Source organism: Nematostella vectensis, chromosome 8 (assembly GCF_932526225.1).
Source record: "Nematostella vectensis chromosome 8, jaNemVect1.1, whole genome shotgun sequence".
In the NCBI taxonomy this organism is placed as follows: domain Eukaryota; kingdom Metazoa; phylum Cnidaria; class Anthozoa; order Actiniaria; family Edwardsiidae; genus Nematostella; species Nematostella vectensis.
Genome location: NC_064041.1, coordinates 6443052 through 6464098, shown reverse-complemented (window position 1 = coordinate 6464098; position 21047 = coordinate 6443052). Strand labels below are relative to the sequence as shown.

Sequence of the window (21047 nt, the reverse complement as noted above, 5' to 3'; positions counted from 1 at the left end):
ATAACCGCGCACCTTTCCGCGCCTGGCAGAAAATGTTGTTCTTGCCGCTGTGTTAAAGTTAGAAGGACGTTAGATTGTCCTAGACAATTCCTTTTTTCGTCAAGAAAGAGCTCTGGTCTAGTATTTAACTAGGCACACTCTTATTTAATCCCCAAGTATTCACACTGCTCAAAGTTATCGGCATATGTTTAAGGTGTAAGATGGTGCGTTAAATGATACATAAGCGCTGTTAATGTGAAATGTGAATGAAGTTCGTTATGAAGTGGACTGTTTTTATCGACTGACCGATTACTTTTTAATTGCCGTTGTGGACCTCAAAGAATGCAAAAACCGAAGGCAATGGAAGCTCCAAGGTAGTGTACTTTACAGTCGTCCATCCTTAGCACTATATCGCGAGGTACGACTCAGCACTAAGACCAACGACTTGAATTACTGATCAAAACCGTCACCAATTTAAAAACCCAAGCCAATCTCGTTTCAGCATTCCATCCAAGACTGGAACCACGCTATGCAGGTAACAATTTTCATGAAATACGAATTGTTTGCTGCTTTTAAGAAATCATTGTTACTCGATAATTTGCATCGCAATCCATCATTGGTTATTTAGTTCAATTCGGGACGGGAAAAATCGACTTAGCACCTACCGTAAATGATCTAATAAACGCCCCCTATCTGGGTGTCTACAAAATGAAGACCTAAAACCTAAAACCTGTGACCCCAAAAGCTACGACCCCTAAAATTTTGCCGTTATTAGCCTACCTTGTCTCCCAAAATGGCTACACAGCGTGGAAGTTTCATGTGGAATCAGTGATGCTTATGAGATAATAAGCTTATTCAATTTATTTTTTTTAATTGGGAAATAGTGATCCACTTGTGTTTCCAGGTGGTCGTTTCTTAAAACGCCAATAAACTCAGAAACCCGGAATGTCGCCCGGTAAACTTTTTCGGGTGTTTCTTCAAAAATCTTAATTGCCTGCTAACTTTATCCCAGAAAATGATTCATGTTCTAGTTGTGTCTTGTGTCGATTTGTAGAAAGTTTTCATCACAGAGAAAACCATTCTACTGCCCGGAAAAAAAGGGCCAATCAAGGCTTACATCATTTTATCTGATTCCCTTCCAACCAATCAGGTTTCATCTCTATCAAATGATTTGACATTTAGCTGTCACAGTGCGCCTAAAAATATAAACAGCTTTGCGAAATTATTAGAAGTTTTTCTAAGGAGACTTTATTTACTTGTTCTTTATCTTTCTTTCGAAAAATGTCGATGCCACAGCAATTTTTGGGGTGCAAGTTGTCTACAGACATCGACAAAACAAGGATTTCAATAACTATTTAGCCAATCTATTCATAACATTTGGAAATTATAATTCCCTTTTAAAATAGTTCATTGGCGCGCACATGAGAATATTTCCTCAATGAAAAGCACAACAAAATTAGTTGAATTACCTTTCATAACTTTCGCGCTGTGTAGCCATTTGGGAAACAAGGTAGACTAAATAATAACTGAAATTTTAGGGGGATCGTAGCTTTTGGGGTCGTAGCTTTAGGTATTAGGTTTTAGGTCTTTGTTTTGTAGACCCCCCCCCCTATCTAAAGGTTGGTTCTCACTAGGACGCAAGCGTAAGCTAAACAGAAGTGCAACATAAGTGTGAATCGGTCAAACATTAGCGCAAATAAAGCAGTTGCGTTCTCTTGCGTTTCCGCTTGCGCTTTTGTTCTAGTGAGAATCGGAAAATTACGTGCATCCCGCTTGCGCTTATGTCTAAGTGAGAACCAACCTTAAAGAACACCCCCTATCTAATAAACGCCCCCCCCCCCCTTACCTTACAAGTGTGAAATGAATTCCCCTCTCTAATAAATGCCCCCCCCCTCTACCCTCCCTCCTAACTTAACAAACAACATAGACATTTTGGTAATATAAATTAAATTTAATTTTTCTGAGTTTGGCTTCTACTTGGTGAGACTTGCTTTATGCCAAAAAATGCTTGTTACACAGGCTAGAATTTACCATGATCCTGACTGCAGGGTTCAAATTAGTGGCCTGCTGTTTTTTAGTCTTTGCCGGCTCTTTTTTCTGTATCCCCTTCTCATATTTTTAGTATGCAGGCTTTTTTTCCCAACCAAAATCCACAAAACAAATTATATTGAACCCTGGACTGAGACTGAAACCCACTGCACTTTTTTTATTATAATTGTTATAATTTCATAGTTTGTAAAGAAAGCCTGTTTCTAATAAACGCCTTCTATCTATTGAACGCCTTGGATCATTGAGATTTAATAAACACCCCAGGCGTTTATTAGATCATTTACGATATCTGTTTGAGGATATAAAGACCTCACTACAAATACATCAAATTATGGCACCTGCAACTACGTAGCTGTTATATCAGCATATTTAATTCAGTTAATTGCCACTAGCAAGTTAATCCAACCATGGGCAGTTTTATGGTTGTGCAAATAGAACCATATCAAAAGGAAAATTATAAGAAGATAAAATAGTTGGCATAGGTGGTATACAACCTAATGGCAAGCTGCAGCAAGCAACGGGCAAGTTACAAACAAGGCAGCGAAGGCTCAGTGTAGGGGCAGCAAGCTAGGGAGATAAAATACTTGTACTGCTGCAAGTGTTTCGCCTTCTTTAATTTGATATTTCCAGGTATTTTTTGCATGGTGCATGTACGGCTGGCTCCTTGTGTCACTTTTCTCATGACCTCAAAGACAAGCAATCCATGGTAAGTAGAAGCTATTATCTGTCAATATGAAATTTGGACATGCTATTCCTCTGCAATATTTGCAAAACTAAAGCCTCAATCAGACGGAGATGAGAGTTGATCTGATTTTGAACCTTTTCTCAAGCCTTATTTTGTTGAAAATATCCATATGCATTTACTTTATTCTCTATCTTGGTATTGGTATTAGCTATCCTGGTACTTTTGATACATTCACAGTATTTTCTCAAGATTTTTTTTCTAAAGCAAAGTTGAGAGTTCCAAGCTCTGTCGAATTTGAACATGTCCAAAGTGAAAGTAAATAAGTGAGATTGCATGGAAGTGTATGGTGAAACAGTCTCTCTCCCTAACCCATCAACTCTCATCTCCATTTTATAATACACAAATTAAATCCATATCTGGAACTGCTCATTTAAAGCCGCATTGTCACCAGTTTACTTCCGGTCGATTACGTAACAATATCCGATGATTTTAACATGAAAACGTGAACAATATTTCAAAATTTTGAAAGCAGTGTGTATATTGGAAGTTTCTTTGAGGATGTGATTGATAATTTAGAGCGGATGGCCTGTTTAATAACTCGGATTTTAATAGATTCTTTTGTCTTTTAACGGTTGAGGTTTCCATATGACCTCTGGAAGTAAACTGGTGACAATGCGTCTTTAAATTCATCCAGATAAGGGCAGTTTTAGGCTCTGCAACACCAAGCATGTTACCACATACTGTATCCCTGGAAAGATTGCAAAAAAGTACAGTATAATACTACATATGTAAACATGTGATATATTTGTAATATTCATTTGTAACACAAATTTGGTTGTTCCACTGACAGGCCTGCAAGTATTACCTAAAAGGAACATGCTCATATGGCAAAGCTTGTAGATATGATCATGTAAAGCCCACAGGATCTGAACAACACACAAGGTTAATGCAGTCAACTTCTCTTTATAGAATTTAGTAAAAATAGACCTTCTTTTTTGACACAATCTGAAGATCTAGGGGTTGTCATTATCAAGATCTAGTCTTTATAGGGTGTTAGGTATCACAAACAAAGTGGCAGTGACAAACCATGGTATTATAATCAATGGTGTTCTATTGATGAGGTTTAAATGTATCTAGAGGTACCATCAGCATTTTACCTTTATGTCATTCAGATTCTCTGCTCCAAAGCCTGTGACCCTAAAGTCAAATAACGACAAGCAAGAGTTAAAGGTACAATACTATACTAGTCTTAATAAGTACAAACAGGGAGACTAGTCTAAATACTAGTCTTTTGTTGTTATTTGGTTACTGTTGTTACAGTATAAAATAGTCCAATAAATCACGCAGTCTGAGAGTGAAAGATTACAACACATCACAAAACGTACACTTTAATTTATTGTCATAATCTGGTAATTATTTTGTTGCTGTTGTTGTTGCTGTTTACCTTTACTGCTTATTTTTTTTATTCCTTTTCAAGATGGTCACCCTCGGCAAGCCCAAGGCTGGAAGTAGCAGAACCAGTCCCCCAAAGAACTGGGCAGAGGCTCCTGAGTTCATTCCAGTTAGTTAAATTAAATGTAGATCCATCTGCCTTTCTGTCCATCTGTCTGTTTTTCATACCTGTCAACTCTCCCGCATTAGGTGGGATTCTCAAGATTTTGGACCCGCTCTCCCGTGTAGAGACCAAATCTCCCGCTTTTTAGCTGTTTTTATCGCTTCCAAAAATTTTTTTATAGAAAATCATAATTTTCCCTTTTTCTATTAAAATATTTGAAACAATAATTCCCTTGCCTAGCACAATTTATCTAACAACCTCGTGAGATCTATAAAGTGGATTTGTGTGTGAGGGCTTTCTATACGGCAAACACCTGCAAGGTTAAACACACACCCCCCCAAAAAAAATCTATATACCCCACCCCTCCCCCCAAAAATGATCAAGCTTTGAGATTTTCGGAGGTTGACAGGTATGGTTTTTATAGCCCTGACTTGCTTTGTTTTAGGGTCAGATGTATCAAGGCACTGCTGGCATGACCTTAACCCAAGTGAGTACTTTCAATAACTCACATCTCCTTTATGACGTCTATTTTTCTGTCTGATATCAGGTATTTCCCTGAGTAATAACTTTGATGACTGATATTTGTAAGAATACTTTTTTGAGTAATGACTGCTGCCTGTTGTCTACTATTCTACTTTCTATTAAATAATGATATTCGTCTGTGTGGAGACAAATGTTAGAATATTCCACTGAAAAAAAATATCCCACCCTTCTTCTGAGCCCTTTTTGTGCCTATTTCCTCAAGGAATTATTCAAACAGTTTTATTCTTGAACTATCAGAAGGCAAAACAATATGTGAAAAAAATCTGTCCTATTGTAGTTTTTTTGCAATCGCTCCTGTGAGGTTCGTATTCACTTATTCATCCTGTAAAAAGGTGTTTACTTCAAAATTCGGTTGTTTTTTGCACAATAAAGCTCTACAAAATCAAATCTACCGAGTGAAAAACTACAACATAAGACAACGAGGAGCCCTGTCCTCGGGGGGCCCATAAGACAAATAAGGGGCCACAGGGGGCCCAAAACAAACAATATTATAACATCTCCCTTCTCAACAAAGCGTTAGGTTAAGTGTTCAATAAATGTTCTTAACAATGTTCAATAAGTCTTTGTGGTTTTTTGATAACCCTGCCAGATGCTGTGCTCATCGGTGTCGTCTCGTGTTGCCTCTCAGAAGACTTTGGTGGTGTAGGCGATGCTGTCACATTATTGCTTAACTGTGTGGGGTTGTTGGTACTTTCTGGTGGTAGTTGAGGAATGGCTGGTATAACAAAAGGACTTGTGCTCATCGATTGATCATTAGGTGTTGAAATGATTTGTCGTCGATTTCTCCTGAAGACACGCCCACGCTCATCTCCTAATAAGTACGATCGGGGCAATACTTCTGCTTTCCTCCACTCAGCCTCCCGGTTTGGACGGATACGCACCTTATCTCCAACTTGTAAAGGAGGGAGATCATGACTATGACTATCATAATACTTTTTTGAAACACTCTGACGATGTTTCAATGTCTTCACAACTTGATTTGGGTCAACAGGCTGAGGCAGTAGCAAACGTCGATGAGTCGGTAGTTGGGTACGTGTTCTCCTACTCATTAGCAGCTGAGCTGGAGACACACCTAAGTCATCAAAGGGTGTATTCCTGTATTTGAGTAATCCTTCAAAAGGATCTTTGTTGTCAGCAGCCGCTTTCTTTAAAATCCGTTTTGCGGTCTGAACTGCTTTCTCGGCAGCTCCATTTGATTGTGGATACTCTGGAGAGCTTGTGGTGTGACGGAAACCCCACTCATCTGCAAACTTTTTGAACTCATGTGAACTATTAAAAAGGTTTCTAGTGTTACTGTACTGGGAGCCATTGTCGCTCAGAACTTCCACCGGGATCCCAAACCTTGCAAAAATCTTCTTTAAGTTATTGATAACACAATTAGCAGTGGTTTGGCGCAACAACTCAATCTCAAAGTACTTTGAATACAAATCGGTAACAAGCAAATAGGAATGTCCGGCATATTCAAAGATGTCAGTACTGATCACTTGCCAAGGCAATCCAGGAACCTCACGTGGTAGTAGGGTCTCTCTTGGCTGTTGGTTTCGGAAGTCATTACATATGGAGCAGGAACTAATCTTGTCTTTGATCTGTGCAGTCATTGAGGGCCAGAAAACATATTCTCTTGCAAAACTGAGACTTTTGTTCTCACCCATGTGTGCGCCATGAATTTCTTCTAGCACCTCTGCCCTCAACGATCTCGGGACAATGATTCTGTCTGCTTTGAATAACAAACCATCTTCTACGCTAAGTTCCTCTCTAAAACTCCAGTATTCTCTCGCTAGCTCATCAAGTTGATGTTTTTCTGCTGGCCAACCTTTAACGACATATTCCATGACCACTTGAGAGGTAACATCGCAGTTTGATGCTTCCTTGAATTTTTGCAAAGTGCTTGAATCTACACCAAGACTGTCAATTAAGTTGATTCCAATCATCTCTTCTGGTTCACTAACTGGTTTAGTGTCACTAACTGGGGCTCTGCTTAAGCAATCTGAGATGAATTGTTTCTTTCCTGGCACATAACGAACATCAAGGTCATACTTTGTCAGCTTTAACAACATCCTCTGCAATCTCGGTGGTGCTTCATTCAAGGGCTTTTTGAAGATGGCTTCTAGTGGTTTGTGGTCGGTTTCAACTACAACACGACGTCCATAAACATAAGTATGGAACTTTTCAGTTCCCCAGACAATTGCCAGAAGCTCTCGCTCGATGTTGGCATACCTTGTCTCAGCAGGTGATAGTGTTTTTGAGCCAAATGCTACAGGTCTTTCGTCCTGCAGAATCACAGCACCTAATCCCGTGCCACTTGCATCAACATTAAGCACTGTCTCTTTGGTGTTGTCAAAATAGGCTAAAACTGGCGCTGAGGTAATGACTGCTTTGAGCTTGTCAAATGCATGCTGTTGAGGTGTCTCCCATACGAATGCGGTATCATTCCTTGTTAGCTGCGAGATAGGGCCCTGGAGATCAGCTTTATGTTCAATAAATTTATCCAGATAGTTTACAGTTCCTAGGAAACGTAGTATGCCATCTTTATCGGTCGGGGCAGGCATCTCGTTGATAGCTCTTACCTTTTCAGGATCAGGCTTTAAACCGTCTGCAGTAAATAGGTGTCCAACGTAGCTGACTTCAGGAACTCGAAGTTTGGCTTTACGTGGATTGAACTTTAGACCTATCTCACGGCTCCTCTTCAATACTGCAATCATCTTGTCATCTAGCTCACATTGATTTCCACCATGTATCAAAAAGTCGTCAACGATTATTTCTACTGGTACTCCTGCGAAGAGTCGGTCCATCTCTCGTTGGTAAATCTCGGGAGCGGAACTTATGCCGAATGGGAGCCGCAGGAATCTGTATCGACCCCAGGGGGTATTGAAAGTCAGGAGCTTCGAGCTTTCTTCGTCTACTGGTAGTTGCCAAAAACCGCTGCATGCATCCAACGTTGAGAATATTTCAGCACCGGTGAGTTTGTTGGCAACCTGTTCCACAGTGGCCATCGGATAATGGGGTCTCTTGAGGGCTCTATTGAGGTCACGTGGGTCTATACATATTCTGATGTTGTCTTTGGTTGGTGGGCTTTTCTTTTCTTTGCCTTTTCGTTTATCGATTACTAACATCGAAGAGACCCAAGGGGTATGTTCTTCTTCTTTAACAATGATCCCATCTTCTTCCATCTCTCTCAGCTTCTGTTGAGTTGGGTCTAACATGGATACTGGGATCTTTCTGGGTGCGTGTATAACTGGAGTTACTGCAGAGTCTACCTCTAGGTGTACTTTGTTGGGTAACATTCCTGGTTTGTTACTGAAGCAATCAAGGTAATCTTTCAGAACAGGGTCACTTGTGAGGGTTGTGGTACTTTTGCTTTGTTCTCTGGACAAGTCGATGTTTGATGTTTGTGCTGATGGTGAATCTAGCAATGTGAGATCCATGAACTGTAGGACTTCAAGATCAAGGCAAGCCTCACAACTTAGTAGTGGGGTGAACTCTCCATCAACTACAAGATATAACAGATCTATCTTTCGATCTTTGTACTGTGTTGGAAGGCGGACACATCCTTTAGGGTAGATGGGCTTAGTCGCAAGCCAGCCCTTCAAAGGCTGGTGTAAACGTTTCAACGGCTTGTTGGTGATGCTCTTGTACAAGTTGTAGGGGATGACAGTAGCCTCCGCACCCGTGTCTGCTTTCAGTTTGACCTCTTTTCCTGCTATCATGACTTTTATCAGGCTCTTTTTGGGTTGCTGGTTCTGTAACACGCTTCCGACTTCAATGGATCCAAAGTATGTGTGGGTTTCGTTGCTGTCACTTGAGTCATACTCCTGTTCCACCACATGCACTTCTGGATCTTTTTTCTGTTTGTTTTTACACATCTTTGCAAAATGGCCTGTTTTGCTACAAATCTTGCAATTCCTTTTAAAAGCTGGGCATCGTGTTGGGTGTGCAAATGAATGGCGATATCCACAGAACTTACAAGACGGCTGTTCTTTCTTAACTTGGACTGGTTGCACAGACACTGTTTTACTTGGGACTACTGTCTGTGGAACAAACTTATACTTCTGCAGCTCAGTCGCCTCATAAGTTCTGCAGTAATCATGCGCGGTTTGTAGGGTAAGGTCTGGCTTTTTCAACAACTCCCCTCGCAATTCATCGCTGGTTACTCCCCCCACAATACGGTCTCGTATCAATGAATCTCTAAGTGCTCCAAAGTCACAGTTTAATGAAAGCCGTTTTAGCTCACTAACAAAGTTGTCAATTCGTTCACCCTCCTTTTGGTTTCTAAGATTGAAAAGCAGTCGCTCATAAATGACATTCTTAGCTCCTCGACAAAGTTCATGGAACTTTCGGCACACATCACCATAAGATTCATTACTCTCGCCTGCAGTATACACAAAGTGGCTATACTCTTCAATTGCACTCGGTCCAGCACAGTTAAGTAACAAATTAACTTTTAACTTATCTCCCTTGTCGTCCTTTCCTTTTGCAACCAAGTAAATTTCGAACTGCATTAGGAACTTTCTCCAATTTTCTGATGCATTCGCATCCAACACCAAAGGTCCCGGAGCTCGATGATACATTTCCCCACTTTCGGCCATCGTTTCCTTGTTTTGTCGACTTTTCTTTAACAATTAATATTCTCCAGTGGTTAACCACTTCTGACACCATGTAATAAAAGGTGTTTACTTCAAAATTCGGTTGTTTTTTGCACAATAAAGCTCTACAAAATCAAATCTACCGAGTGAAAAACTACAACATAAGACAACGAGGAGCCCTGTCCTCGGGGGGCCCATAAGACAAATAAGGGGCCACAGGGGGCCCAAAACAAACAATATTATAACACATCCCACATTATATTTTGCGAATCACTCTACATTATGATTGCTTCATGAATCAAGATATTTTTCATTCTGCAAGTTGGAAAGGAAAGGAAGGGAAGGGAAGCTGGGCCGACTGAATCAAGAATTGCAGCCATAGGCTGAATTACTCTGTTACATTACACAGGAGGGTCTTATTCGGACTGCTATATAATTTGCACTGTGCTGCCACGCAGTTTACATGGATAAGAGAGTGTTAGTATGTTAATGCCCCTTTTGGTTATGCAGCCAAGTAAGTGGTTCTTTAACGTCCCACAATTACATTTTGGTTAGCTAGGTTTTTTGCAAAATGCGACCGCCATTTAACGTAGTCATCCGAGCCACAGTACCCAATGCAGAGAGCCAGGTTTTTTACACCTCTGAAAAAATCCCAGTTGACTTGACCTGGGTTCGTATCCTGGTCCTCTTGCTTGAGAAGTGAAGCCTTTACCACTGAGCTATCACACCACTCTTGTGGTTTGAATTGAGATGACTATTCCTCCATCTGATGCCATCCGTGATGTTTTTCCAGGCTGAGGGAGCATGCTTTAAGCCACTGTCATACTCTGAGGCAGCAATGACAAATGTGGAGATAGCAGCCAATGATGGATTCACTGTTGAAGAGGCTGCGGAAACAGTGAGTAGATATCAACACTTTACTTTGCAGTTGGGCTTGGAGCAACTTAAAAATACCCAGTCATGTTCGTTATACAAATAATCATCTGTAATACTCATTCTCTAAAGAAAGAGACACAGTGGAACCAATGTGGCAGGTTACTCTAAAGTTTAGCTAAATAATCTGTCAAAGCACACTTTTACCAACAGTCTTTATTAATGTTGTGTCATTCTAAACAAGACTTAGAAAAGCAGCTGTGTGTGACATCTTTTTACAGCTATGCCCCTATATCACAGCAGAGCTATGCAGCAATGAATCAGCGTAAGTGTTTATTGGAACTTTGTAATAACAGTCACAGTACACAACCTCAACATAGTTAAGCCTTATAACCAATAACCTCAATATCAATAAGGTTTGCCATGACAATAACTCAAAACTCCAAAGTTAAGCTCAGACACTGTGTCTCGCGTGTTTTAACTCAAAATCTTCCAGTTTAAACCTTTGCAAAATATTGTGCTTGAGATAAATTAGATTATGACTGCCTGCAATGCGGAGTTTGGATTCCCTCTTCATTTCCAGATGCCCCTACATCCACCTGCTCAAGTGTGATATGTGTGGAGAGGCTTGCATGCACCCGAATGATGAAAATCAGCAAAAGGGTGAGTAATTGCAGCCCAAGCTGTTGTTATTATCTTTTCCTTTATCAAGGGTACCTATTTCGCGTCTACTTGGCTAATGTTTTGGTCTGCGTTCTCGTTAACTATCATGCAAGCGTTCTGACTAGATATAAGTGTTCGTTTGGCGACCATATGCATTTTAAACGTGATTTACACTTTCTTATTTTGATTGGGAAGAGCTAAATGTAGTTTTTAATATTCTGCGAACTCTTGATTTCCACATGCTAAATCGCCTTCATGTTTTCGTCATTGAAAATCCTTGAAGCGATTTTATTTGCCGACACTCAAATCGTTTCAATACATAACCATCTCTCCCTAAGGTGATTACCAATCAAAATGTACCGAATGATGGAAGTCAGAAAGCGGTTTACTAGTTGGAAATTGTTGATGAGAGATGACTGAACAGTTCAAGTACTGTAACAGTAAAGGATAAAGCAGCTGACCAGCAACCATCGTCATTACCATGCCCAGATTATGCATGCTCAAACTCTGACCCTGTCCCCACGTATCCGTTTTCGTTTGAAAACGCAACCTTTTTGTTCCGTTTTCAAAAAGACCCGCGTCCATACGAAGCATTTTCATTTTGATACGACCCATCCCCACGAAAACGCAGAAAACGATAAGAAAACGATAACAAGTTCTACAGCGCATGCGTACTCGCGCGCCAAGTGGACTGGACCTGAGCTATCACGCCATCGTTTTCGAAAGGTTCCGTTCTTCGTCCGTCCCCACAGCACCAAAGGGGTATCGTTTTCAAATTGTTCCACTCTGAAGATCGTTTTCAAATCGTTCCGCTTTCGGTCATCGTTTTCGTGTTTCCGTGCGGGCGATACCCGTATCCGTAACAAAAAGGTTGCGTTTTCAAACGTAAACGGATACGTGGGGACGGGGTCTCTATGATGGTTGATGATAGTGTGCGTGATAATTGTAACTATCATCGATCATGATCGTTTGAAAGGCGCTTTATATTTTTGCCAATTGGACATTTGTAGTTTTGCAAACACACGCACTGCTTATTTTTTGGCCCGAAGTGTTGTTTGATATTAAGTAGGTGCACTTTAACCTTGCAGAACACAGACGGGAGTGCCTGGAGAGTCACGAGAAAGACATGGAACATTCATTTGCTATCCAGAGGTAACAAATAGATAAAATAACTGCTATGAAAAGGCCATCCCAGCTAAAATGCACGCGAGCACGGCATGTCGGTTACTGTGGTAGATTTGTCAAACAAACTATACATACGCACACGCTGCATTCTGGTAGATGTGGTACGCGGCCTCGGCTTTTCTGAATGAAAATGAGCAAGGGCACTTACAGCTGGAAGCGCCATTTGTTTTGTGCCATCATCTGACCGTAACATTTGAGTGTATACTCTACTTGCCAACTTTTGACATAGACTGGCTTAGTACGACAACAGTGATCCTTACTATGTAAACATTACTTGTTTTTGCCATGTAAACACGACTTTAACTGGCTCAAACCTTTTTTTCTCTTTCAAGGAGTGAGAATGTCACTTGTGCTGTCTGTCTCGATGTCGTCATGTCAAAACCCAAACAGAGCGAGCGTCGTTTTGGCATTCTGCGTAAGTCTGCTATATACTCTCTAAGACCCTGTCCCCACGTATCCGTTTTCATATGAAAACGCAACCCTTTTGTTCCGTTTTCAAAAAAGATACGACCCGTCCCCATGAAAACGCAAAAGCGATACGAAAACGATAACAAGTTCTACAGCGCATGCGTACTTGGGCGCCAAGTGGCCTGGACCTGAGTTATCAAGCCATCGTTTTCGAAAGGTTCCGTTTTCGTCCGTCCCCACGGCACCGAAAGGGTATCATTTTCAAATTGTTCCACTCTGAAGATCGTTTTCAAATTGTTCCGTTTTCGGTCATCGTTTTCGCGTTTACGTGTGGACGATACCCGTATCCATATCAAAAAGGTTGCGTTTTCAAACGAAAACGGATACGTGGGGACGGGGTCTAATGCGGTAACTATTAGGCGATTTAAACGGCACGCGCATAAAGCGCGCACACCGTTTGTAACAGCTTTTGTATTCATGCACATTTTACGTAGATAAACATTGATGTCATTGAATGTTAGTTAAACTGAGGAGTGGACTAACAGCAACGTTGGTCTACAAAACAAATTTGTGTTAAACTGCATCAAATGCACTGAGTGTCCAAGAATTGTATACTCTCTAATACTATATATACTATATATTCTGCTATATACGCTCTATACTTTCTAAAAGTATTGGTTTTACTATCCGTAGCTACTGATTGCGAATTCAATCAATGTGTCGCAAATACTATGCACAGTTTGCCATTGCCTTTGTGTCTTTTAACAAAAAAAATCCGTTTGGGTAGTTTATTTTTTTTGGTGCGGTTTCCGGTTTTTACGCAAAACTCTGATGCAGTTTTGCTACTTTTGTGCGGTTTTGCTTTTTTTTTTGCCCTCCTCAATCCTCCTTGTACCCCATGTTGCAAAGGTTGAAACACTCAGGATTTTTTACTTGAATTCCCCTCGAAATCGAAATATTTGAGGTTTCAAAGAGTATGTCTGCCTAATTAAGGTCTATAACAGCCTGCGTAGTAAAAATGAAAAGCAAGCTAGCCGCGCGAAGAGCAGAAAGGAAAGCAAAGGAAAAAGAAGGTTTCTCCTTCTTTCCAGGCGGACTTCTGCTTGCTACACCAGCTATCCATGTCATTATCTGATAACTTCGGGGTTCCAATCTGCCTTACCTTGAATAAGCGTCTGCATTGTTTGCAGCAAACTGCATCCACGCCTTCTGCCTGGAGTGTATTCGAAAGTGGAGGAAAGCTTCTCACGCAGAGAAAAAGGTCGTAAGGTATGTTATGCAAGCGATAATGAACTTATTTTGTGGCCCATTCAAATCGTTTTCTGTTTTCTTAATATTAAGGACTCGTACAACGTCGGTTCCACAGCCATCTCCGTGGCCTTTATAAAAAGGAGCAACATACTTAAACTGTGATAAGCGCAAACAAATCGAGAGATCGATGAAGGAGAATGTGGGATCGTTTAACACCGGCGATTGATGCATACTGCAGCAATTAATAATAACTTCTTTCTGCTTTCTAAAGTTCTTAAATAAACAGTTACTAAACAGTTGTACTCTTCTATTTTATTATCAGGGCGTGTCCCATTTGCCGAACGCCGTCTGGATATGTTGTACCAGTGAGTTTGCTTTGATATCGACTTTAATGCTCAAAGTCCGACAGGAAGAGAAAAAGACTGTCTCTGTTGGTACGGTCTGAAGCCTTCTGAGGTCGCTGCTCTTTTGAATTGGGACCATAATGATTGCTGACAGAAATTTTTCGCTTTTTTATACGAATGTCTTATTTATGTTGTCTAAGAAATTGAATCTGAAAAAAAATTCTCGAAATAACTATTTAAAAATAAATTTTGATTCTTTATTTACCAAATTCAATAGAAAATATCGCAACAGCTTCCCCAAATCCGCCGATGGAAATGGATGCTTTTTCGCACTTGTTAATTTGCTAGGATGACAAAATGGCGGCTGACAGAAGAGACTATTAAAGATGGTTTAGACTAAGGATTTCCATACCCCGCTTATTTTAGGCACAATACTAGCAGGTTAGTCTGTTTTCACTTGCCAGTTGACAGGAAACGATTTAGTAAATTTTTTACTCTACGTTCTATAGCAATACCTGAAGAGCTCATGTTTCCAGCATGATTCTATTCAGGAATCTCAGGTTTAAAGTTCCTATAAATAGTGCATAAAAAGTAAAAATAAACTTTTTGCCTGCCTGCAGAGTGGTGTTTGGGTTGAAGAAAAGGCGGAAAAAGATAAGCTGATTGCTGACTACAAATCTGCTCTAGGGTAAGGAAACGCTCCGGAGGGGGCTGAAGGGGGGTACACAGCTGTAAACAAGACGGGGGAAGGGGGACTGACAGAACCCAAAATTTAATACCAACGATAAAGGGCAGAGACTTAACACCCTAAAAGACTACCCTAACCTGAATTCTATCCCCCCCCCAAAAAAAAAGAAGAAGAAATTATTGTATTACCCTCATATCCCTTCAATCCTCAATGCTTTTATCCAAACATCCCCTGGGGATGGTGGTGTGGGGGGGGGGTGTGACCATGTTGTTAGTCCAATTGAACTTGACTTAAATAAGCTTTCTTTCATTTCAGAGCTAAGCCGTGTAAATATTTTAGGGAGGGCAAGGGAACTTGTCCGTTTGGATCAAGCTGCTTTTACAAACATGGTAAGTTGTTAGAGACTAGCTCCATTAACAAGGTATCTTAAGTTTTGGGAAGCCTTAGTATCGCGCAGTCTAGGGGCCTGGGAAGAGAAACAAGGAAGAGAAGAGAGGTTGGATCCCTTGGTTGATCGCTTTTTACCTTATTCAGGGGGTCCATTATATCTTTTATCTTTTACACATTGATGGCGCTATGGTCTCTGTTTAGCTTATCCTGACGGAACGATAGCTGTTGAGAAGCCAAGAAAATTCAACACAGCTGATGGAGTGAAGCTCGCACAACGCTTCAGGTACATATTAGACACGAGACGTTATTACTGAGATACCTTTAGTTGTTACACATACCATAATCACTTAAATAAGTGCCCCCTCCCTAATAAGCGCCCCTCCCTCCCCCCTACCCCCTCCTCAAAATAAAATTTTGTTGTCAATCGATTCAGAGGCTGGTATTTTCCGCCGAGATAAAATAATCGCCCCCTCTCCAATGAGCGCCCCCTCCCCAATAAGCGCCTCCTCCCCAACAAGCGCCCCCTCCCCAATAAGCACCCCTCCCCAACAAGCGCCCCCTCCCCAATAAGCGCCCCCTCCCCAATAAGCGCCCCCTCCCCAATAAGCACCCCCTCCCCAATAAGCACCCCTCCCCAACAAGCGCCCCCTCCCCAATAAGCGCCCCCTTCCCAATAAGCACCCCCTCCCCAATAAGCACCCCCTCCCCAATAAGCACCCCCTCCCCAATAAGCACCCCCTCCCCAATAAGCACCCCCTCCCCAATAAGCACCCCTCCCCAACAAGCGCCCCCTCCCCAATAAGCGCCCCCTCCCCAATAAGCACCCCCTCCCCAATAAGCACCCCCTCCCCAATAAGCACCCCCTCCCCAATAAGCACCCCCTCCCCAATAAGCGCCCCCTCCCCAATAAGCGCCCCCTCCCCAATAAGCGCCCCCTCCCCGATAAGCGCTCCCTCCCCAATAAGAGCCCCCTCCCCAATAAGCGCCCCCTCCCCAATAAGCGCCCCCTCCCCAATAAGCACCCCCTCCCCAATAAGCGCCCCCTCCCCAATAAGCGCCCCCTCCCCAATAAGCGCCCCCTCCCCAATAAGCGCCCCCTCCCCAATAAGCGCCCCCTCCCCAAGAAGCGCCCCCTCCCCAAGAAGCACCCCCTCCCCAACAAGCACCCCCTCCCCAAGAAGCGCCCCCTCCCCAATAAGCACCCCCTCCCCAATAAGCACCCCCTCCCCAATAAGCACCCCCTCCCCAATAAGCGCACCCTCCCCAATAAGCGCCCCCTCCCCAATAAGCACCCCCCTCCCCAATAAGCACCCCCTCCCCAATAAGCGCCCCCTCCCCAATAAGCGCCCCTCCAAAGACCTGAAAGATTAAATAAGTTCCCCTGGCTCTTATTCAAACCACTATAGTATGTGTTTTCTTTGTGTCCGTAATATATAGATTTAGGCACTGCCAAAAAGCGAAGCCAGCATTGAACACCTTCTGTGTTGACTGGTGATTGAGTTATTTTTGGGGGATCTAGGATCCTGCTCTTTACTGAGATTTACTTATTGTACCAACCAAATGGATCCAGGCCTTATTTAATAATTTAAATTATTCAGTACATCAAAGTTAACAAACACAATTCCTGGTGTGAATATAGCTGTCAAGGTTGTCAAGAGTCTAATGGTAATTATGTCCCATCATAGAAGTTCCATTATGAATATTTTTTTAAAATCAAAACAATACTCCGACAAGCTTTGCCCTTGTGCAGAATATGTCATGAATGTAACAGCATTCCAAAGATTTGAAATAATATATTTAGACTGTTTAGATGCCATACTGTAATTTTTATGTATTGATTTAGTGGCGATTCTCTCCTTCATTGGACCTAATATTCAGAAAAATGTCTGAAAATTAAAATCCAAAAATATATCTCCTTTCATGCATTACATATTAGTGCAACCACCCTTTACCATATAGTGGCCTACTTCAAAATGAATGCAATGAAGAAAAAACAGATTGATTTTGGAAGCAAATCCTAAAAAAACATCTAAGGCATCACTGACTAAAATGCTAAAATGATAACTTCTAATTTCAAATCAAACCCCAAACCCTTTCATTGATCTATGTTTGGGGTAGAGAGGAAGCAAAGAATATCAATTGACTAAAACATAGTCGACAGGAGAGGAGATATAAAGGGAATTGACTCAACTTGAAAGGTTTGTTGAAAAAATGTAACAGTAATGGAAATAATTTTATTGAGCATTTCTTGACATTTCCCCTTTCCCCTTATCTTAACCTTTCACCACCACAGGCCTCTAAAGAGGCCATGTGAACAGAATTCTATTATTGAAAAAGAACAAGGTTGTTGCTAGTGTTATAAAGTTTATGTATCTTGCCCTAAAAAACCCTTTTTCTTAATAAAAATTCCATTAATGTACATTTGTAAAGCTACATTCTGACAAGCTTTGTCCTTGCGAAGAACAAGTAATGGATGAAACAGGATTTCAAAGATAGAATATAGTGCCAGACACAATTTTAGATAAGGTGCAATACTGAAGTTTTAATGTACCATTTTAAGTGGTGATTTTCCATCCCCATGGGAATTAATATCTACAAATATACATCCAGTAATGCATTATATTTTGGTGTTTTTAGAAACCCTGGATCCAACCATTACAATGAAATAAATCTAAACCTTTAAAATAAATGTAATGGAAAAGAGACTTAGAAAGGAAATCCTAAAAAGAAGATATAAGTGAAAGTACTAAATGAAAATTTCTAATTTAAAAATCAAATCTGTTCATTAATTTATTTTTGGTGTACAGGGGAAATAGCAAAGAGCATCAATTGTATAAAAATAGTCAACAGGGAGAAGGAAAAGGAAGAAATATGACTCTTCTTTAAATGTTTGAAAAGAAAATATAATAGCAATAATGTGATAATTATATTCAGTACTTTCCTAGAATATCCCCTTTCCCATTATCTTTAGGTTAATAGAAAACTGTTTTCGTTACAGATTTATTATTTAAAAAGCAAAATTGTTTTTAGTTTTATATAATATAAGTATCTTGTTCTAAAAAAAAAAACCCTATTGAGTGTGTACTGCTGAATTACATAGTGATTCCCTAGTCACTTGAGTTCCTCCCTTATGGTCCTGGGGAAGTCAGGGGTTAATGTGGGGTTTTAGATTACTAACCAGAATATATCAAGAGGGGTGGTGGTATTGACTGTTTTTTACTCTAAGCTTGGAAACAGGCTTTTATTAAAGTCTAATCCCCCATCCTTTCCTGGGACCATGTGTGTGGGGGTATCAAATGACTAGTGAATAAGAACTCCCTACTGTTATCTTTCAAGACATGGTTTTCAATTCTCATGTCTTCCAGTCTTTAGCATTCATCTTGGCCCTCAGGTAGTCCCTGGTTCATAAAAGAGTGACGTTTCTTTCACAACAATCTTTTCATCAAGACATCTATAATCTGACTAATTTACACAACTTATTTGAAAAAAAAAATAAATAAACACATGAGATGTAAGATGCAGACAATAACAACAATACATATTGGCAATAGGGGTTGAATTTTGTTTTATTTTTATCCTCGGTAAGGAAAATTTCTCTTGTAAGTTGAAAAAGTTGCTGTATCTTCTAAGGATATGTATCTCCTTAGGACTAAGAGCACAGGATATTTAGGCAAGAACGGTCTTCTTTACCAGAATATGACAAATGCAACACGATATTGGTTAGCCTTTATGAAATATTTCAACAGAAACAAGAATAAATATACAACAAAGAATGTCAAAATAATAGGTGTTATGCTCAAATAATTTGATTACTAAGTTAAGTACTCGCATTCTCAAAGCAAACAAAAAGGACAACAATAAGCCCAATAACTGTCATATCCCAAGAGACCATGATGTATACCATGGTCTTTTGCATATCCTCAATAGAAAATACAAATCGTCGTACGAGCATTGTTTTTGTCGCTTATTTGTGGTTGCGTTCGCTTTTTAATGTGAACTGTTACTTAATTAAATTTACTAGCTAAAACCAGACATATCCTTACATAAATATTGGCGTGAATGAATGTTAGTAGATCTCCTCTAGTTGACTTTATCCTTAAGTCACAAAATTTGAGGCAAAAAGAAATAATCAACGCATGACAAGAACTTTTTCCTTGCTCCGTGCTTGTATTTAGCCGCCATTACGGGGCCGAGTGAGGCCTGGGAGTTGCGCGGCTGACTGACTGACTGGCGAGTGACACCACAGGGTACCCGCGCAATGACCACAAAATCAAGTCGCATAGTTATACCATACTTCTATACCTATGGCGCTCCGCGCTGGCTCCGCTATTAATGAGTCCAGGGCAGTGCTCCATTCAGTTTCTAGAAGAATGCACAGAACATGGGGGAAAGTGAAGTATTTGTTTAACCAAACATGTTCCCTCTTTTTTCAGCCTGTGGGATTTCGTAGAGGCCGAAGAGAACGATCGAATGTTTGACTACCTCGACGACTCCGACGATGACTACGACGATTATGACTTCCTGGAGCGACTAGAGGCGCTTATGTTATGGGATGACTCAGACGACGATATATTCTTCCTTTTCTAAGAACTACGAAGTAGTCCTGGAAACTATCAAAATGTCTAGCAATGCCTGTAGATCACTTTGATAAAAAAAAAATGCCGTTTTCACGATGTTGCGCCCTCATCCAAAATGCCACAGATTGGCGGGCCACGGCTGATCAAAAATGCGGACGGAAGGGAATTTGAATCTAGCGCCAAAAATGTGCATTTTCTATAGCTTTGTCTGTGAACTCCACTTTTCCATGCCATTGGTAATATACGAAAATAATTGAAGATACCGCTCTATCGAATATCGTAACATCCAGGTTTCGTAGGACATTCTGTTGTAGGTTACAATGCCTCGAACGTCTAATTTAGTGGCCAGCGAGGTTTAGACGACCTCAACGTCTCAACCTCGCTGGCCACTAAATAGAGAGACGTTCGAGGCTCTGGAACCAGGGTAGTTGTAGCTAAGAATTTAAAATTCTCAATACAAAGTCGATAATGTTAATATAATGAGGAGCCCACTTCTCGTGATCTTCACAAAATCCTCATTATGCTGTCATCAAGCTCTAATAATGCTGTAGCTTCAAATTTAATAAAGAAAATCAAACACACTGCTTGCTGTGTGTGTATGAGTCTATGTGGCACCTTTGTCTGCTGCAAATAGGTGACCCCGTTCCCACGTACATCCGTTTTCGTTTGGAAACGCAACCTTTTTGATACAATATCGTCCACACGTAAACGCGAATACGATGGCCGGAAACCGAACAATTTGAAAATCATACCGCCCTTTTGGTGCCGTGTGAACGCGCGAAAACTTAAAGCCCCATTCAGACGAGCTATTTTAGTTGACAACTAAAGCAGGCCGTGGAGATAGGCCAGTAATTTTTTGTGACAATTTTCATTTGCTCGTTTAGAATGTTGCGTAGCAAAGTCGGCAATTTCGACTCAAGAAGTCGTCCAACGATAGTCCAGGGAGTCGCGTTGCGTGTATGTTGTTCGTGACAACTTGTGACAAAAAAATGAGACATTTTTGTTTTATTAAAGCAACGAAAGAGAATTTAGTAAACGGTGCAAGCATGAAGTCAAATGTGCGTGTGTAGTGTACGAATACAATGGTTTTCTTGATCAACCAGAGCTCGCGTTTTGATAGCGTTGTATAAATTTGTATAACTTGATTATTCAATAAAACAATTATTCACGCACAGAATGAAATTATGTCCCAAACCACAAAATAATATGTCAAACGACCTCTCTTTATTATCAATCCCATGAAAAAAAAAAAAAAACTAGGACGTCTGATCTTT

At 40.7% G+C, this 21047-nt stretch overlaps 1 protein-coding gene across 2 annotated transcripts; it reads left to right on the top strand.

Annotated features, from left to right (window-relative positions):
• The first annotated feature begins 9 nt into the window (after nucleotides 1-9).
• On the top strand, nucleotides 10-20354 carry LOC5501740 (probable E3 ubiquitin-protein ligase makorin-1). Of its 2 annotated transcripts, none has more exons than XM_032370048.2 (18): nucleotides 10-353; nucleotides 482-514; nucleotides 2659-2734; nucleotides 3564-3655; nucleotides 3886-3943; nucleotides 4191-4274; nucleotides 4714-4755; nucleotides 10188-10292; nucleotides 10549-10592; nucleotides 10851-10930; nucleotides 12019-12082; nucleotides 12448-12530; nucleotides 13714-13792; nucleotides 14097-14139; nucleotides 14739-14806; nucleotides 15122-15195; nucleotides 15398-15479; nucleotides 19630-20354. In XM_032370048.2, exons 1-18 carry the CDS (start codon nucleotides 322-324, stop codon nucleotides 19781-19783), a joined length of 1293 nt encoding a protein of 430 aa, XP_032225939.2. In that variant the 5' UTR covers nucleotides 10-321; the 3' UTR covers nucleotides 19784-20354. The 2 variants fall into 2 exon arrangements, with proteins under 2 accessions (XP_032225939.2, XP_032225940.2); XM_032370049.2 differs by having other exon boundaries at nucleotides 10-397.
• Nucleotides 20355-21047: the final 693 nt, after the last annotated feature.